Source organism: Eleutherodactylus coqui, chromosome 1 (genome assembly GCF_035609145.1).
Source record: "Eleutherodactylus coqui strain aEleCoq1 chromosome 1, aEleCoq1.hap1, whole genome shotgun sequence".
In the NCBI taxonomy this organism is placed as follows: Eukaryota; Metazoa; Chordata; class Amphibia; order Anura; family Eleutherodactylidae; genus Eleutherodactylus; species Eleutherodactylus coqui.
The window spans coordinates 324,067,784-324,088,452 of NC_089837.1; the positions used below are offsets into that span (position 1 = coordinate 324,067,784).

The 20,669-nt window shown below is 46.5% G+C and overlaps 1 protein-coding gene across 1 annotated transcript in view; it reads right to left on the minus strand.

Annotated features, from left to right (window-relative positions):
* Positions 1-20,669, minus strand: part of LOC136575386 (ultra-long-chain fatty acid omega-hydroxylase-like) — a 257,782-nt gene that overhangs the window by 227,619 nt on the left and 9,494 nt on the right. Inside the window, exon 2 of the mRNA XM_066575081.1 lies at positions 7,811-8,033. Within this exon, the coding sequence (XP_066431178.1) occupies positions 7,811-8,033 (223 nt within the window). The remainder of the gene's footprint in view (positions 1-7,810; positions 8,034-20,669) is intronic.

Below are 20,669 nucleotides of genomic sequence, written 5' to 3' on the forward strand. Positions count from 1 at the left end.
CACTGTCTTCAGTTTACTGCGTCTCTGCTGGGGGGAGTAGTCGGTGATTAATACCCAGCCTTGCGCATAATTGTTTCCTGGCTCTGCTGTGCATTCCGTACGCGAAGTCAGCCTCCAAGCACAGGCCAATAAGCGGCACATTTAATTACAGTGTTCTGTTTCTGCTCTACTCGTAATACACCATGCTGAGGGGTAGGGGTAGGTCTAGAGGTTGTGGACAGGGGCGAGGATGCGGAGGCCCAAGTCAGGGTGTGGGCACAGGCCGAGCTCCTGATCCAGGTGTATCGCAGCCGACTGCTGCGGGATTAGGAGAGAGGAAAGTTTCTGGGGTCCCCAGATTCATCTCACAATTAATGGGTCCACGCGGTAGACCTTTATTAGAAACTCAGCAGTGTGAGCAGGTCCTGTCGTGGATGGCAGAAAGTGCATCCAGCAATCTATCGACCACCCAGTCTTCGACGCCGTCCACAGCTGCAACTCTGAATCCTCTGGCTGCTGCTCCTCCTTCCTCCCAGCCTCCTCACTCCATGAAAATTACACATTCTGAGGAGCAGGCAGACTCCCAGGAACTGTTCTCGGGCCCCTGCCGAGATTGGGCAGCAATGGTTCCTCTCCCACCGGAGGAGTTTGTCGTGACCGATGCCCAACCTTTGGAAAGTTCCCGGGGTCCGGGGGATGAGGGTGGGGACTTCCGGCAACTGTCTCAAGAGTTTTCAGTGGGTGAGGAGGACAATGACGATGAGACACAGTTGTCTATCAGTCAGGTAGTAGTCATTTCAGTAAGTCCGAGGGAGGAGCGCACAGAGGATTCGGAGGAGGAGCAGCAGGACGATGAGGTGACTGACCCCACCTGGTTTGCTAAGCCTACTGAGGACAGGTCTTCAGAGGGGGAGGCAAGTGCAGCAGCAGGGCAGGTTGGAAGAGGCAGTGCGGTGGCCAGGGGTAGAGGCAGGGCCAGACCGAATAATCCACCAACTGTTTCCCAAAGCGCCCCCTCACGCCATGCCACCCTGCAGAGGCCGAGGTGCTCAAATGTGTGGCAGTTTTTCACTGAGAATGCAGACGACTGACGAACTGTGGCGTGCAAGGTTTGTCGCGCCAAGATCAGCCGGGGAGCCACCTCTACCAGCCTCACCCCCAACAGCATGCACAGGCATATGATGGCCAAGCACCCCACAAGGTGGGACGAAGCCCGTTCACCGCCTCCGGTTTGCACCACTGACTCTCCCCCTGTGCCCCAACCTGCCACTGAGATCCAACCCCCCACTCAGGACACAAGCACGACCGTCTCCAGGGCTGCACCCACACGCTCACCTCCGCTGTCCTCGGCCCCATCCAGCAATGTCTCTCAGCGCAGCGTCCAGCCGTCACTAGCGCAACTGTTTGAGCGCAAGCGCAGGTACGCCGCCACGCACCCGCACGCTCAAGCGTTAAACGTGCACACAGCCAAATTGATCAGCCTGGAGATGCTGCCATATAGGCTTGTGGAAACAGAGGCTTTCAAAAACATGATGGCGACGGTGGCCCCGCGCTACTTGGTTCCCAGTCGCCACTACTTTTCCCGATGTGCCGTCCCAGCCCTGCACGACCACGTCTCCCGCAACATTTTACGCGCCCTCACCAACGCGGTTACTGCCAAGGTCCACTTAACAACGGACACGTGGACAAGCACAGGCGGGCAGGGCCACTATATCTCCCTGACGGCACATTGGGTAAACTTAGTGGAGGCTGGGACCGAGTCAGAGCCTGGGACCGCTCACGTCCTACCCACCCCCAGAATTGCGGGCCCCAGCTCGGTGCTGGTATCTGCGGCGGTGTATGCTTCCTCCACTAAACCACCCTCCTCCTCCTACGCAACCTCTGTCTCGCAATCAAGATGTGTCAGCAGCAGCACGTCGCCAGCAGTCGGTGTCGCGCGGCGTGGCAGCACAGCAGTGGCCAAGCGTCAGCAGGCCGTGCTGAAACTACTCAGCTTAGGAGAGAAGAGGCACACGGCCCACGAACTGTTGAAGGGTCTGACAGAGCAGACCGACTGCTGGCTTTCGCCGCTGAGCCTCCAACCGGGCATGGTTGTGTGTGACAACAGCCGTAACCTGGTGGCGGCTCTGCAGCTCGGCAGCCTCACGCACGTGCCATGCCTGGCGCACGTCTTTAATTTGGTGGTTCAGCGGTTTCTGAAAAGCTACCTGCGCTTGTCAGACCTGCTCGGAAAGGTGCGCCGACTCAGCGCACATTTCCGCAAGTCTAACACGGACGCTGCCACCCTGCGGACCCTGCAACATCGGTTTAATCTGCCAGTGCACCGACTGCTGTGCGACGTGCCCACACGGTGGAACTCTACGCTCCACATGTTGGCCAGGCTCTATGAGCAGCGTAGAGCTATAGTGGAATACCAACTCCAACATGGGTGGCGTAGTGGGAGTCAGCCTCCTCAATTCTTTACAGTAGAGTGGGCCTGGTTGGCAGACATCTGCCAGGTCCTTGGAAACTTTGAGGAGTCTACCCAGATGGTGAGCGGCGATGCTGCAATCATTAGCATCACCATTCCTCTGCTATGCCTCTTGAGAAGTTCCCTGCAAAGCATAAAGGCAGATGCTTTGCGCTCGGAAACGGAGGCGGGGAAGACAGTATGTCGCTGGATAGTCAGAGCACCCTCATGTCTATATCTCAGTGCATTGAGGAGGAGGAGGGGGAGGAGCATGAGGAAGAGGGGGAAGAGACAGCTTGGCCCACTGCTGAGGGTACCCATGCTGCTTGACTGTCATCCTTTCAGCGTGTATCGCCTGAGGAGGAGGATCCTGAAAGTGATCTTCCTAGTGAGGACAGCCATGTGTTGCGTACTGGTATGCTGGCGCACATGGCTGACTTCATGTTAGGAAGCCTTTCTCGTGACCCTCGCGTTACACGCATTCTGGCCACTACGGATTACTGGGTGTACACACTGCTCGACCCACGGTATAAGGAGAACCTTTCCACTCTCATACCCGAAGAGGAAAGGGGTTTGAGAGTGACGCTAAATCACAGGACCCTGGCGGACAAACTGATGGTAAAATTCCCATCCGACAGCGCTAGTGGCAGAAGGCGCAGTTCCGAGGGCCAGGTAGCAGGGGAGGCGCGGAGATCAGGCAGCATGTACAGTGCAGGCAGGGTAACACTCTCCAAGGCCTTTGACCGCTTTCTGGCTCCCCAGCAAGACTGTCACCGCTCCCCAGTCAAGGCTGAGTCGGCGGGAGCACTGTAAAAGGATGGTGAGGGAGTACGTAGCCGATCGCACGACCGTCCTCCGTGACGCCTCTGCTCCCTACAACTACTGGGTGTCGAAGCTGGACACGTGGCCTGAACTCGCGCTGTATGCCCTGGAGGTGCTTGCTTGTCCTGCGGCTAGCGTCTTGTCAGAGAGGGTATTTAGTGCGGCTGGGGGAATCATCACAGATAAGCGTACCCGCCTGTCAACTGACAGTGCCGACAGGCTTACACTCATAAAGATGAACAAAGCCTGGATTTCCCCAGACTTCTCTTCTCCATCAGCGGACAGCAGCAGTACCTAAACAATATGTAGGCTGCACCCGCGGATGGAAGCATCGTTCTCTATTACCATAAAAAACGGGGACCTTTTAGCTTCATCAATCTGTGTATTATATTCATCCTCCTCCTCCTGCTCCTCCTCCTGAAACCTCACGTAATCACGCCGAACGGGCAATTTTTCTTAGGCCCACAAGGCTCAGTCATATTACTTTTGTAAACAATGTTTATACGTTTCAATTCTCATTAAAGCGTTGAAACTTGCACCTGAACCAATTTTTATTTTAACTGGGCTGCCTCCAGGCCTAGTTACCAATTAAGCCACAGTAACCAAAGCAATTAATCGGTTTCACCTGCCCTCTTGGTGGGGCATGGGCAATTTTTCTGAGGTACATTTGTACTGTTGGTACACCAATTTTTTTGGGCCCTCGCCTACAGTGTAATCCTAGTAATTTTTATGGGCTTCGCCTGCACTCATGGTACAGCAAGGTGTGTGGGGTTGGCCTACACTTTTGCTACATAAATGTAACTGGGGCCTTGTCTATACTGCAACTACTGAAATGTGAAAGAGACTGTTACCTCCCTAAACTGCTGCAACGGGTATGTTACTGTGGCCTGTCTTGACTGCTACTACTACTGAAATGGAACTAATACTGTGCTCCCCCTATACTGCTGCTTCGGAATTGTTACTGGGGCCAGTCTGGACTGCTACTATTACTGAAATGGAACTAAGACTGCGCTCCCCTTACACTGCTGCTTCGGAATTGTTACTGGGGTTTGTCTTGAGTGCTACTATTACTGAAATGGAACTAAGACTGCGCTCCCCCTATACTGCTGCTTCAGAATTGTTACTGGGGCCTGTCTTGAGTGCTACTATTACTGAAATGGAACTAAGACTGCGCTCCCCCTATACTGCTGCTTCGGAATTGTTACTGGGGCCTGTCTTGAGTGCTACTATTACTGAAATGGAACTAAGACTGTGCTCCCTCTATACTGCTGCTTCGGAATTGTTACTGGGGCCTGTCTGGACTGCTACTACTACTGAAATGGAACTAATACTGTGCTCCCCCTATAATGATGCTAGTGATATGTTACTGGGGCCTGTCCCTAATGCTACTGTTGAAATGTTACTAATTCTGGGCTCTGCCTATACCGCTGCTAATGCTATGTCACTGGGGTGTGGAAACGGAGGCTTCCCAAAGACATGATGGCGGCGAGGCCATTTCCCACCAACGCGGTTACTGTTAAGGTGCATATAACCACGGACACGAGAAGAGGACATGTAGTGCCTCAAAAACATCCCCCTCCTCCTCCAACAATGAAAACATTCTTGGCAAATACCTTTGCATTGGTCCGTCTGGTGGCAGTCCAAGAATTTCACCTTTAACGACACAACAAGAGAGCCCCCCACCATCCCGCCACCACGGCCCACTTAATCCTAGCCACATTCCGAAAACCAACTAAATAAAATCGCGCTACTAGGTCCGCAGTCGCCACCACATTCCCACCAACGCGGTTATTGTTAAGGTGCATATAATCACGGACACGTGGAGAGGACACGTAGTGCCTCAAAAACATCGCCCTCCTCCTCCAACAATGAAAACATTCTTGGCAAATACCTTTGCATTGGTCCGTCTGGTGGCAGTCCAAAAATTTCACCTTTAACGACACAATAGAGCCCCCCACCATCTTCCCGCCACGGTCCAATTAATCCTGGCCACATTCCGAAAACCAACTAAATAAAACCGCGCTACTAGGTCCGCAGTCGCCACCACATTCCCACCAACGCGGTTACTGTTAAGGTACATATTACCAGTCTGACTGGGGCATGCACTGTGTGCCGAAACCCTCCTGTATTGTATCTGACGTTAGCTCTGCTGAGCAGGGCACTGCAATGGGATTTGTTTATGTACCGCCGGTGGGTTCCAGGGAGCCACCCATGCTGTCGGTCCACACGGACTTCACATTAGGGATTTGTACCTGCCTGTGTCTATGTATTAAAAACCCTGGTCAGACTGGGGCATGCAGTGTGGGCTGAAGCCCACCTGCATTTAATCTGACGTTACCTCAGCTGTGCTGGGCAATGCGATGGGATTTATTTATGTAACACCGGTGGCTTCCTGGGACCCACCCATGCAGTCGGTCCACACGGAGTTGTACCTGCCTGTGTCTACTTATAAAGAACCCCGGTCTGACTGGGGCATGCAGTGTGGGCCAAAGCCCAGCTGTATTTAATCTGACATTAGCTCTACTATCCGGGGCACTGCATTGGGACAAACTACAGGATCAATACAGCGCTAATGAGACGTGCACAGCTACGCTAGCATTGGAGTCCGCTGTAGGCACGCGATTGCTGAGGGTTTGTGCAGAGGCCCATGTCCTGGGTGCAGTGAAAGTCCACTTCCAGCCTAGGATTGCTGAATCTGTGGGCCGAGGCCTATGCCGTGGGCGCGGTGCAAGTCTGCCATGTTTGGCCGCTCAGATCAATTTTTGGTTCATGTCTTGGGCTTCCTAGGACCCACCTATTCTGTTGGTGCAAACTTAGTTCCCATTGCGATGTTTGACCTGTCTGGCACAAAGGCACTGACTGACTTGGGTAGGGGGCAAAGCGCTGACGGCTTTCCCCTTGCAGTGTGGAGTGAGCTATGCGACACCTTGACAGAATGAATACCGTGTGGCACATGGATTCCCCATTGCTATGCCCACGTTTGCAGCTCCTGACGGAGGTGGCACAGGATTGGAGTTCTCATTGTTTCTGTACAGCATTGTGGGCTATCGCCCCGCCCTTTTAAAAAGGGTCGCTGCCTGGCCCTGCCAACCCTCTGCAGTGTGTGCCTCCGGTTCCTCCTCATGGCAGACGCACTTATAAATAGACATGAGGGTGGTGTGGCTATGAGGCCAGCGTGTGGCATGAGGGCAGCTGAAGGCTGCGCAGGGACACTTTGGTGTGCGCTGTGGACACTGGGTCATGCGGGGGGGTTGGGCAGCATGTAACCCAGGAGAAGTGGCAGCGGAGTGTCATGCAGGCAGTGATTGTGCTTTGTTGGAGGTAGTGTGGTGCTTAGCTAAGGTATGCCTTGCTAATGAGGGTTTTTCAGAAGTAAAAGTTGTTTGGAGGGGGGGGCACTCTTGCCGCTATTGTGGCTTAATAGTGGGACCTGGGAACTTGAGATGCAGCCCAACATGTAGCCCCTCACCTGCCCTATCCGTTTCTGTGTCGTTCCCATCACTTTCTTGAATTTCCCAGATTTTCACAAATAAAAAACCATAGCGAGCATCGGCGATATACAAAAATGCTCGAATCACTAATTGACTTCAATGGGGTTCGTTACTCGAAACGAACCCTCGAGCATCGCGGAAAGTTCGACTCGAGTAACGAGCACCCGAGCATTTTGGTGCTCACTCAACTCTAATCCTCAACCATGTGATTTTTTGATGATGGTCATTACAGGGCAATGACTTTAATAATGACTGCATGAAGAATTGTGCTGAGAACTTGAGAAGGCAAACTTTTTCTAACCATTATTGTATTCTCCATTGTGATTGCTCTCAGTAAGAGAAACCAAGTAATCTTGTAGATATGATACCTGTTAATGGCTAACAAAAATACATGATGTTATAGCGCACTTTCTACTTACTTGGGGTTCTTCCTCAGGCTAAAATGGAATAGATGAGAAGAGGCATATATACACATATGACAAGGCACAGACATGGTGTGACTAATTTGCGCTTAAAACAATACTAGAGTAGGAGGAGTAGAGGAGTAAATACTTCATTAGTCCACTGTCTTCTCCATTTTTACATGCAATTGAGTATATGTGTGTACAATGCTCTGCCTCTGTTGGTCCTAGCTATAATGTGTTAAAAGGCAGACTGGTCATGTAACCAAGTTGTAGGATCTAACTAGACCCAGCACAGCCCTGATCGTGACATTTACCACACTTTCAGAGTTCTCCTACAACACCTCCAGTTAAAGTCTTTTCTAGGCACATTGTAAAAGCAAGGCAATAAATAATTATCATAATGAACAGTAATAAAAAAAATCACCACCACACCCAATCGTTTCAAAACCCCTAAGGCTTATTCACTCTTCAGTACTCTACATAAGTATTTTGTAAGCCCAAACCAGGAGTGGAATGTACAGAGATGTATAATGGAAAAAAGCTGCATTTCTTCCGAATTTTGGACCCACTCCTGGTTTTGGATTTCAAAATATTAATGAAAAATACTAACGTGTGAATAAGCCCTTAATCCCATTATTTCCAACTACTAGGGCATATTCGCATACCTTTCCCAGGTGTCCAAAAATCCAATTGCTTCTCGGAGGCTCTGGAAAACAACGAAGTCTTTTGGCATTGATTATGTATGCCTGTATGGAGAGAGCCGCCTTTAGGAGAGTGCGAACAGTGATGCCAGCAAAGAGCAAAAGTAAAGCAGTGACTGTGTAAATTCTGAACGGTGTGTGCTCCAAATATAGCACATCCAGCAGATGACCCACTATGGGCAGCATCCTGGAGGGGAAAAAAGAACAAAAAGTAATAGTCAATGAAAAAAGCCTTTTATGCATAATAAATCTAAAGTGATATTGTGGAGTGCTGAGCGAAATAATTGGGTAGGGAGTGATCGACCCGATTAAAAAAAAATAATTGTGAATTAGGACTCCTGATTCCAACAAGAGTTGAGGTAGTAGTAGTGGCAGCCCAATGATTAGCACTGCTGCCCTGCAGTGTGGGGCCCCAGGTTCAAATCCCCATCAGACTCAAACTCAGAGCTCAAACACTACAAGGCAGCAGTGCTAAGCTGACACACAGAGCCAATATTTTAGAATTTAAAAAAAAAAAAAATCTGATTGGGATGATCTGGCCCAATTTTATCATGATGAGTAACACCACCACCGGGCTCACACAGTAGTGTAAGTTTATTATGCATGTGATGTACACATGTGTGATACGTGGTAATTCGCAGGCAATCAAATACATTGCCTTACGCTGTTTCGCTCACATTTGCATAATACACGAGCACAAAAAAAGAACGCAGCATGTTCTATTTTGCCAGGTATTACGCGGGCGCGAGAGTGACCATTGTTCCCTATGGGGCGTGAAATCAACACTGCACATATGCAATTACATTGTGTACGAGCAGCGTATAGGCATTGTTGCGAAGCAACAGCGCAGGAAAATAAATAAATAAATGGGAAGATTGTGCATGAGATATGCCATACACGAAGGTAGCTTGGCTCCACAGTGGTAAAACGCAGGGTTTTACGCATACAGTCCTGTGAGCCCGGCCTAATTGTGTGCTTAAGTCAGATGTCTAAATCTATATACACACAATATAGATGGGTAAAGCCAAAGATGCTTCGGTAGGGTAAGAGCAAAGGAAAGGACTGTGCAGGTTGCTTGTTTTATAATAAGTTTATGCTGACAGGTATAGAACAGGAGTGAACATGAATTTGAATTAGATGCAAGATAACCTTTATGGTTGTGCCCACACATTGTGCCATACAATATAGAAAATTAACAAGGAACAAACTTTTCAACTTGAAAAAAATTGCTCCGGGCTTCACTGTTTTGTAGCTTCTAAAGCAGTTTCTTCCTACAGATAATAGATGGTTACACAATACTTACCCGTTACCCTTTCACTTTATGGATAAATGACGAAACAAACATCCTACACAAAACATCTACTGTGTGATTGTAAAAATGGACTTAGGCCCCCTGCCCACGGCCGAGGCGGAATATTGCTAGCGATATCTGGCCGCGGGGGACGAGGGGGGAGAGCTGACAGGTCTCCTCCGTGAGTCCATCTAACAGATCACCAATTGCAGCATGCCGCGATTTAAATCACACGAGACGAGAATCGCTATGATTCTCCGCTCGTGGACGACGGCGCTGCGCTTTCCATAGCAACGCTATAGAAAGCTTTGCAGAGCGTGATCCGCGGGCGATTTATCGCCTGCGGATCATCGCCCATGGACAGGCAGCCTTAAGCATCTTTGTGCCACCCTAAGCATCAAATTGGTTTAGAAAATTACTATTAAAAAGAAAATCACAGAGCAATTCTATTACCCAAGAAAGGCATCAATAGATGTTTTTTGATGGCAGTGAAACTGCATAGAGATGTTCTCCAGTAGAAAATAACAAACTATATAATATACTCACCTTACAATTCTCTTGACACTGACCTACAAATGCAGCAAAGTTTAACTTGATTGTGATAACCTGTCAGAAAGTTATTTTAGCCCATTGAAAAGCTATTGTTCTACTATCTTAACACAACAAAACTGGTTGTAAAGCAATTAAGAATGTAATAGCCCAATGTAGTGTCCTTGTTATTCTGTGAGTCCCTACACTAACTCCATCCTAATAAGGACAGCCCCACACTGGAACCTAAAGTCTGCACAGTTAAAGACAGACACTGAACAAGACACTGTTCACACAAGGTGTCTCCACACTCAAAGATAGACGCAGAACAAGATGCTGTTGACACCAGGTGTCTCCACACCTAATCTGTGTGCGCTAAGCACGAAGAATCGAACCCACTGATTTCAATGGGTTTGTTCTCATAAGCGCTTTTTGTATGTGAGCAAAAATATAGGTCCTGCTTTATTTTTCTGTGTTTTGTGCACTGAAACTACCATAAAAGGGGAAGGATGTGACACTGCACAAAATGCAGAACACAGCTGGACATGATTAGGCTTTAATAGCCATTAAATTCCACAAAAAAGGGGTGTGTCGCACGTGTGAAAAAGGTGTTGCTCGCGCAAAAATTACAGTAATATCCTCAGACAAGTGCGCAACACCCTGATTATGTTCCTCTCCAAACCTTTTTCATGTGCAAATATGCTGTAGTAGGGGTATTTGCACAAATGCTTGTGTGACGCTGCCCTACTTGTTTGTCCTGGAGTGTGAACTTTTGCATGGTGTTCATATGATCAGAATATATTATTAGAACTTATTATAACTTCAAAATCAGATAATACATCTAAATATATACTCAATCTTTTATCTACAAGCAATATAATATTTTTATTGATGGCAGTAAATGAATTTGCTTACCTTTGATTTTCATCTATTCTACTAGCAAGCTTATAGTAACACACTGCACTAGGGGAGAGGTATCATCACTCCTTAGGAATAGCACCTAGAAGGTGAGTGAGGAGACTTATAAGACCATGCATGCCCCTCATCAGTGTGCAGTAGGTTTCTGGCTTGGCTGGTGAAAGTCCTATGATGTGGGTTGGGAGGGGTATCATCACTCCTTAGGGACAGTGTTGCGGCTTGTCGGTCGCGACAACGTCATTGTATCGTGGCCTCAACACAGGTAAAGACCTGTTGCCTTGTTAAGCAGGTCAAGGAAAAATTCTCCATGTGCAGAGTCTGCTGGTGCTGTATGCCTTTGCTGCATGGATGCTTGCTGGATTAGCTATGCCTGGTAGTAGGGTGGAGGTGTGGTTTTCTATTCACTCTGCGAGTTTTCAGGTGCAGAGTGGCTATATATATGCAAGGTCCTAGCAGTGTGGGCACTGAGTTTTGCCTTGGATGGAGGGATAGGATTTGTTTCAGAGTTAGGCTTACATTATTAGCTGTAAATGCTTCCATTTGAGAGCGAGGCCGCATTAACATGCCGCCCGTCTAACATCATCTCCCCTCCAGCCTCCACCCTCCACCACCAAGCTGTTACTGGGGCCACGCCCCTCTATCTAGTCTTGGAGAGAGCGCCCCCCGCAGTTATCAGCAGTGCAGGATGAGCAAGCCATGAGTGGAGAAGGGAGACTGGTGGGGGGGGGGGGGGGGAAGGGGGCAGGACCTGAACTGAGGATGGGAGCAAGCCATGTGGCCAATGAGGGACTGGGGGCGTCATCTGGCTGTCAAGCAGCCCTAGCCTTGTCTCCACCCATACTTGTGGTGGAGACAAGATACAATAGAACTGTAGGATTCTAGGTGCTCTCCTTAAAGAGGTTTTGTCATTTAAAAGAAAAAATCTATACTTACCTATTCCTTCCCTGTCAGTTTCCTTAGTTTATCTTCTCCTAGCTGAGCTTTTGCAGTGACCCGGGTCACCTCACTGCACCCTAAGTCCAGCTTGTTATGAAGGCTGCATTCCTCAAATTCTTTCCGCCAGGTCAGTGAAGGTCACATCCCTGTGCTGTAGCTTCACTGCCTAGGAAGGAATTGTAATCTATTTCAGAGACAGCTCGCATAAGCAATCTCTAAAAAAGATAGGCAGTCCCCCTGCTGGCCTGTGAGCTGTGACGTAACGTACGTTGCTTGGCAGGCAGAAGACTGCCAACCAAATGTATGTAAGCTCAAAGGAAGGAGAAGAATCAGGTAGCTGGAGGTGAAGTAACCCTTACCCCTGGACTGCAGGAGACAAGAGAAGATGGGGGAGGTGAAGATCTGGTAAGTAGACTGACAGGGAGGAATAGATAAGTATAGAATTTTTCTTTTTTGACAGGGGTGACAGAACCCCTTTAACCCCTTCCTGCTCTAGGACGTACATTTTGACACCTGTGGGCAATAGCTGCAATCGGCCGATCGCGGCTTTTAACCCTTTATATGCCGCTCTCAATTCTGAGATCGGGGGAGCCATGCAGGTGTCATGGCAGCCGGGGGCCTTCTGAAAGGCCCCAGAGCTGCCTTGCGAGACTGCCTATCAGAATGCAGTATGACGTAATACTATAGCATTACATCATACTGCAGGAGTGATCAAAGCATCGCATATTGTAGTCCCCCAGGGGGATTTAAAAGTAAAGTAAAGAAAGGATCAATAAAGTTTTTTTAATTGTAAAAAAAAAAAGTAATAAAAGTTTAAATGACCCCCTTTTGCCATCCATATCTGTAATTAAAAATTCTAAATTATAAAAGAAAAATACATACTTGGTATCGCCGTGTCCGTAAATGTCCAATCTATCAAAGTAGCACATTATTTACCTCGCACGGTGAACGTCATCCGAAAAAAAAATAAAGAACACCAGAAATGCACTTTTTCAGTCACCCTGTCTCCCAGAAAAAAACGCAATAAAAAGAGATCAAAAAGTCGTATGTATTCTGAATTAGTACTAACAGAAATTACAGGACATCCCGCAAAAAATGAACCCTCACTAAACTACGTCGACGCAATAATAAAAAAGTTATTGTGCGCACAAGATGACCGCAGAAAATATTGAAAAAAATTAAATGTCTTTGAAAAAAAAAAAGGGTAGCATAGTGAAAAAAAAAACGATACAAGTTTGGTATCATAGCAATTGTACTGACCCATAGAATAAAGTTATCATGTCGTTTTTGTTGCAGTTTGTGCGCTGTAGAAACAAGCCGCACTGAAAGATGGCGGAATGTCGTTTTTTTTTCGTTTTACTCCACTTAGAATTTTTTAAAAGTTTTTCAGTACATTATATGGTACTTTTAATAGCACCATTGAAAACTACAACTCGTCCCGCAAAAAACAAGTCCTCATACAGCGACATCGATGGATAAATAAAGTAAATAAAGGAGTTATGATTTTTTTCAAGGGGGGAGGAAAAAACGAAAATAGAAAAAAAGGGCCACGTCATTAAGGGGTTAAGGAGTGATGATACCCTTACTCAGGCTATAGGGCTCTATTGAGCACGAATTCGAATTAAAAAAGCTGGAAAATAGGTTCTGCCCCAACTTTCTTGCATGTGAAAAAAACTACATGCAAGAAAGATAAGGCAAGTGCTATCTTTTCTCGCTCGTAGTATTGACGCCCGAGAATCTCGATAGTTAGTGCCTACGTATGGGGTGTAACTAAAATGAAAAATAAAATAATAATTAATTTGAAAAATATCGCAGGCATCCTCCATCTTTAATGCAAATATTGATTTATACAGGGTACAGTCAAAAAGCCTGATCCAGCTCTATATCTCAGTACTGGTGTCCAGGGGCGTAACTATAAAGGATGCAGGGGATGCGGTTGCACCCGGGCTCAGGAGCCTTGGGGGGTCCATAAGGCCTCTCTTCTCCATATAGGAAGCCCAGTACTACGAATAAAGCATTATAGTTGGGGGCCCCGTTCCAGGTTTTGCAGAGGTTTTACGCCTCTGCTGGTGTCCTATAGTGAAATAACAGTAGCGTACTTGAATAGGAAGGCATGGATGTGTTACACGCTGGTATGGTGCATGGAGCCCCCAGGCATTTCAATTTTGTATTGTGGCCCCTGGAAGAGATAGAGTGTAAAACCAAACTGCAAAGTTGAAGAGTAGCATGTGAGAAGCAGAAATTCACTTTCCACATCTACTTAGGGTTACCGGGTGGAGCAAGTTTGTGAAGTGTTTATGATCACCAGGGTATTCCTTCTATTAGTGCAACTTGCGGCGCCATCACTGATACCACAGGTCAACCCTGTGAGCAACCTGGCCATTCCTCTGTACTTTAATGCTTACTGATCCGAGCTCTAACATCATTGATGGTCTCCCCCACATACAACAATCCACACGGACAACTGATCAGATAGATGATGTATGTTGACATTAAGTGTACCTCCCCTTGATCTTATATATTTTATCTGTTCTTGGGTGTGAAAAACTCGACCCTTTGAGTAAATTATTGCAGCTAGCGCAATTAAGGCAAGAAAAATTGTTGTATGTGGGGGAGACCATCAATGATGTTAGAGCTTGGATCAATAAGCATAAAAGTACAGTGAGGACTGGCCGGGTTGATGTACCAGCTACCAAACATTTTTGTGAAACAGGACACTCAGTCAGTCAGCTACACTACCGGATAATTGATGTAAGAGGGGGTGATAGAGAGAAAAGGCTAAAGTTCCTCGAGTTAAAATGGATTTTTGAATTAGATACGCTCTATCGAAAAGGCCTTAATTTGGAATATTGTACTTTACCGTATTTATAGGTATATATATTTTTCAGGTTGCTGTGTAGTGTAAATGTATATACCTTTTATGTTTTGTTTTTAAATGATTTTAATTATGTGTTTCCTGTGTCTCCAGGTACCCCGGGTATTGTTCGTCTGGTGTCACCTCCCATCAGCTCGTTCTACAGTAATTTCTACTATGCTGCCTTGTTTCAGACATCAGATATACCTATCATGCAGCTTATAAAATAAATATTTTTCTCTACTATATGTAATAAATTTATTGAATAGGCACAGTGGCTTATCATCTGAATTCAGGTGTTACCTGAGGGTTAGAGAGCCTTACATGTGCATATAATGGATGTATTTACATTTCGTGGGCAGGAACATCAAACAGAGACCCATTCCATTTGGCTCAGACGTGCCTGATAGATGTTTAATCACTTTTGTGCAGAGTACAGGCACGGTTTTTCCTATTGAATTCTTTATGGGGCGAGATTATTGTGATTGAAGCGCTTGTGCCATATCTCCGGAACCATAGAGTGACATCTACTGGCTGCACCAGGAGCCGTACACATGCACAGCGGCTCTTTTCAAGATCACCAATTAGGACATACATTGAGCCTACAGATAGGATCACGCGATAGGTGGTTGGTCCCACGCATGCGCTATGGGTGCTGTCTCTACGTGCCATAGTTGCAGTGAACGAATGAACTCTAGGAGAAGAAGCTAATCGTGCGCCCGCACAGCGGGATGCTGTTGCCGTCAGTGATGGGAGTCGCATACCAAACGCCATTCCTGAGATACACCTGTGAGTGTGGGGAAGGGGGTGTTCACCTGCTATTCCCCATCTGTGTCTGATCAGTACTGTAGTCACCTGTATGGCTAGAATGATGGGCTGCAATACGTTTGTTTGTGAGAAAACAACTCCCAGTATACCCTTACCATTGTTACGATTAAGGCCCATCTAGACCCAACGAGCCTCGCTCAAAATTCGCTTAAAGCCGTCTTTTGAGTAAGAATCGTTGGGTCTAAACGCACAGACATCGTGCAGTTTTTGTTAACGATTCGCTCATTGTTGTCTTTCAGCAAGCTGAAAGAGAACAATGAGCCTTACCAGTGATGCGTGTTGAGTTCTCAGCAGGATACCGCTGATACTATTGTTTCAGTTGGTATCCCGCTTCGAGAACACAGCAGAAGTATGCAGAAGACAAGCAGTCCAGCTGTCTTCTGTATACCCCGCTGAGAGCGCTCAGCACTACATGAACACAGCAGGAGTATGCAGAAGACAGCGCTCTAGCTGTGCCCTGCATACCCCGCTTAGAGCGCTCAGCTGTATACCAGCTGAGCGCTCCATTAACACAGCAGGAATATGCAGAAGACAGCGCTGCAGCTGTGCCCTGCATACCCTGCTTAGAGCGCTCAGCTGTATACCAGCTGAGTGCTCCATGAACACAGCAGGAATATGCAGAAGACAGCGCTCCAGCCGTGCCCTGCATACCCTGCTTAGAGCGCTCAGCTGTATACCAGCTGAGCGCTCCATGAACACAGCAGGAATATGTAGAAGACAGCGCTGCAGCTGTGTTCTGTATACCCTGCTCGGAGCGCTCAGCTGATATACAGTCCATGAACACAGCAGGAGTATGCAGAAGATAGCGGCCCTGCTTGTCTTCTGCATACAGTGTGAGCCTTCAGTTACACACTCATGCAAAGTGAACACTCAAAACTGTCACTCAAACTGCCGTTGAGTGATCATCTTGCCGTGTAATGCACACAATGATTATCGCCCAAAAGAGGTCTTTTGAGCGACTTTTGAGCAATAATCGTTGTGTCTAAAAAGACCTTTATACTGGGAGTTGTTTCACACATTACAAACTTGTTTACCAGTGGTTAACTTTGCAATTGATCTCTGTATTGTGCTTGGTTCTAGTGCTGTATATGTGTTTTAGGCTTGGTTTTGGTGCTGTATTTGTGTTGCAGAATTTGAAAGCAGTTTACGGTTGCATGGGCTAGTGTTGAGTGCTTGTCCTCCAGGCTAAAATCTGCCAGCCAGCCCCTGCATGTATTGTAGCAGGAGGATGCAGAAAATGGATTTCTACTATTCAACTTTGCAATTGGATTTTATAGTCTCTTACAAGGACCACAATACAAAATTGAAATCCATGTTTCGGGGCCCCCAGAGGCCTGTATGCTATACCATTGTGTAGCGCATCCAAGCCTTCCTATTACAGTACGCTCTAGTTATGTCAGTATAGGACACCACTACTGACATCTAGCACTGGATCAGGCTTTTTGACTCCACCCTGTATACACAACTGCCATAAAGTGTGGTAAGCAAGAGAGTCCACATGACTGGTGCACCAAATTGATAAATATAGTAGAATTTTCACGTAAATTCAAGTATTCTATGGCAACAGCAATAAATCTCCTTATTTTTATAGATGACTGAAATCATATGTATAACAAATGAAAGCTGCAGACTGTCAAGACATGCTGGGAATTGTTGTTTCACATCAGCCACAGCTTGCAGACACAGATGAAATAATAATACAGTAGCTTACAAAGATAATCAGTGCTTTTCCTTCATTACAGCAAATAAAACAAATATGTGCATGAGCAATTGGGACGTTACCTGTCGCCGGGTAGAATATCAGGCAATGCTGCAAAACAAAGTTCAGCAACTAGTCTTAACACAGGCCCGCTTCCTGGAGTCTGAAGCTTATCCTTTGGGCATGTTTATTTCAGTAGATTGCTTTAGTAGTTTGGCCTGTGTTCAACAACTGCTTATTGTATTATGTCGCCACCATCTGGTGAAATTTTGGAACTCCATGCCTAACCTTAAAGGGGTTGTCCCGCGGCAGCAAGTGGGTCTATACACTTCTGTATGGCCATATTAATGGACTTTGTAATGTACATTGTGCATTAATTATGAGCCATACAGAAGTTATCAAAAGTTTTTCACTTACCTGCTCCGTTGCTGGCGTCCTCGTCTCCATGGTTGCCGTCTAATTTTCGCCGTCTAATGGCCAAATTAGACGCGCTTGCGCAGTCCGGGTCTTCTGCTTTCTCAATGGGGCTCCGTGTAGCTCCGTGTAGCTCCGCCCCGTCACGTGCCGATTCCAGCCAATCAGGAGGCTGGAATCGGCAATGGACCGCACAGAAGCCCTGCGGTCCACCGAGGGAGAAGATGCCGGCGGCCATCTTCACCGGGTAAGTAAGAAGTCACCGGAGCGCGGGGATTCAGGTAAGCACTGTCCGGTGTTCTTTTTTAACCCCTGCATCGGGGGTTGTCTCGCGCCGAATGGGGGGGGGGTTGAAAAAAAAAAAAAACGTTTCGGCGAGGGACAACCCCTTTAATTTCTGAAATAAAAAATCTGTGTGAATAAGGGATCAATTCCACCTATTTTGGCGCCAGATCACAGTAATTTATTTTTTTCATCCCTACATTTTGAGAGCCCAAACTTTTTTTATTTTCCCATTGACCTAGCCAGTTAAAGGCTTGTTTTAATTTATATTTTTTTAATGACACCATTTTGGAGTATACAGTATATATAATGTATAAGGGTCTGTGCACAATGCAAAATCCACAGTAAACTCACAGTGCCAAATCTGCACCAAATGTCGTGGATTTCACAGTGCAACAATGTTTTAAAGTTCTTACAGGGTACATATAATAAAATGCATACAGAACAATCATCAGCCTATTGTGAAGCATGACCTCCAAAGATCCTGTCTCTTCATAATGCGGATTTGTGGAGACATTGCCAGAGGGACACAAGCATCTGTACACCTGTGCAATGTTTCGTGGGACCTCAAACATGACATACTTTGCATAGATTTTTTTGCACTATAAGGCCAGCAGCACACGACCGGGTCGGATTCCGCATCCGGGAGCCCGCAGTGGAATCCGACCCTGTACCTGACAGGCGTCCGCACGTACCTGTCATGAGGTCATCTTTTCGGCACTGCAGATGGTCTGCCAGGCTTGCCGGTGGACGTGCGCACTACAGATTTTTTTTTTTTTTAAACCTCTGCTTTTCCTGCATCATCCCCTAGCGATGACGCGGAATCCGTGACCTTTCCGCAATGTCAATTGCGGAAGGGCCGTGGGTCAGAAGTCAATGGTAGCTTTCCGCACGAAATCCGTGAAAAAATAGAGCATGCTGCGGATAATTACAGTCGCTGTCCACTCGTGTGAGTGGACATGCGGATGCTCTACTGATTTAAATTTGTGCAGAATGCCATGGATCGTTGTGTGAGAGACGATCACAGATTCCGCAATTCAAACTCGCTAGTGTGCAGGCGGCCTGAAGTTGAAGATCTTATGAAATAGTATTCTTTCTTTGTGTTGTTCATTTATTGAATCCAGAAATAGCAATTTCTCAACTGCTTTTTGGGTGTTTACAAACTGCTATTCAGGCCACCAAGTACAGTAGGGCATCGTCCTGCAGCTTAGTTTGGCCAAGAGGAGACCAAGGGGCAACATCTAAGACACTACTGCAGAAAGACCTGTCATCTATGTTCTGCCTATCAGGCCAAGAGAGCATATTAGAGCAATTTACACTTTGGAAAGCTCAACAAATAGCAGATTTAATTCATTTCTTACCAAGGATATATGGTTTTCCCTTTTTGAATGGATGCAAAAATAAGAATTTGCCTGTTAGGCTGGGTTCATACCAGGTTCCGTTGTTTGGCTCAATCCTTGTGTCATATTTGCTCTGAACGTAAGACACCACACCCAGGGTGAAAGTAAGGTTGTTTTAACACAGGGAGCAGATTGTGGAACGGAGTAAACGCTCATATAATGTAAACAAAAGGAGGAAGGGTCAACCTTACCCTGACTACTAGGACAAGAACTGCCCTGCCTAAAAGCAAGGTTATCGTCTTGATAAAGGCAACCCCAGGACTCATGCCACTAACTCTAGCATCTAAAAGAAGGAAAACACTAATAAAACAACAAAAGCACCACTTAGCCTTACAGCAGAACTCTCACCACCATGAACATATCCCCTCTCCACAAAGAGAGAGAGAAAATACTCGACAACAACCAGATTCAGAAGCAGACTTAAATAATGACCAAGGCAATGCAATTGGACAGACAGTGTTCCACAAACATCAGGGCAAAATCCACATGCGAAACCAGAGAAGCCAGTCCATCTAAGCGTTGAGACCACCGTGCCACGACCCAGTTGCAGCCAACAGACCGTGACACCTTGGAGCTGAAAAAGATGGAAGTGATGGATCTGGTATATACTGGACCTGAACAACGCTCGACAGGCTCCATTTGTTATAATGGGATCCATCCAGCCGTCAGCATGCCTTCATTCTATCAGACGAAATAGCACAACATGCTGTTCTAATTTGTCCGGCATTTTGTGCAGGATCTGCGTCAGAAGCTCTGAACAAACTCTGGCACAGATTCGAACATGGCCTAAATTACATTGTCTCAAAGTGGATGAATACAGGTCTGATGTAGAAAAATTCACTGAAGGCAAAAATCGGTGGAATTGCTAATTTTCCAGTTTCTTCACACTGTAATGAAAGAGGTCACTAATTTGCATATTGCATGCAGTCAGTAGTGGGTGCCGGACTGGAATTTGTGATGCCAATCAGCAGATGTATCTGTCCTGGTAAGAGATCCTCTTTTAAACTGGGCTTTGCAGAACATTTGTAGTAACAGCTCCAATTTCAACGTGCTTATAATACTTGTATTTACTTAGTTGTCTGCAAAAGAGTTGTTATTGAAGTAGTGGAAATTGCTGTTTAAGCTGTTGCATCTTCACATGTTCTAATTTTAGAACCAATCGCTACATTTGAATTAATAAACTATGCTGCTCCAGAAAGTGAGAGTGGGGTGCCCAACTTTTACTATATACCCTTCACTATTAGGCTTTGGGCTACATGGCGACTTTGGCCATGACATGGATTACACCGATGAAATTGATGAGTGCACTCCTGCAACCTCGGAATCTAAGAAAAATCAATCTGGTCACTTTGCAACTTGCCACAACCGTAACCCACAGATTGCAAGAAATCCAAAAACGATGGCTTTATTCCGAGTCATAATTTGATTGCATTGAATTTTTTTTAATTACAAGATTGCAGAACTACACTGTTAGTTTTGATCTTGCAACCTGTGTCACCTTACGCTTGCTTCACATACACGTTTTTGTGATGACGAAAAAAAGTTTTGAAAAAAATTGCTCTTGCGCTGTCTCAACAAAACAACTGGAGTTGACAATGCAATATTGTCTAAAAGATTTAATAAAGTACAACGCGTTTCGTCGCGTAAAAGTGACTTTATCAAGTACATAAAAC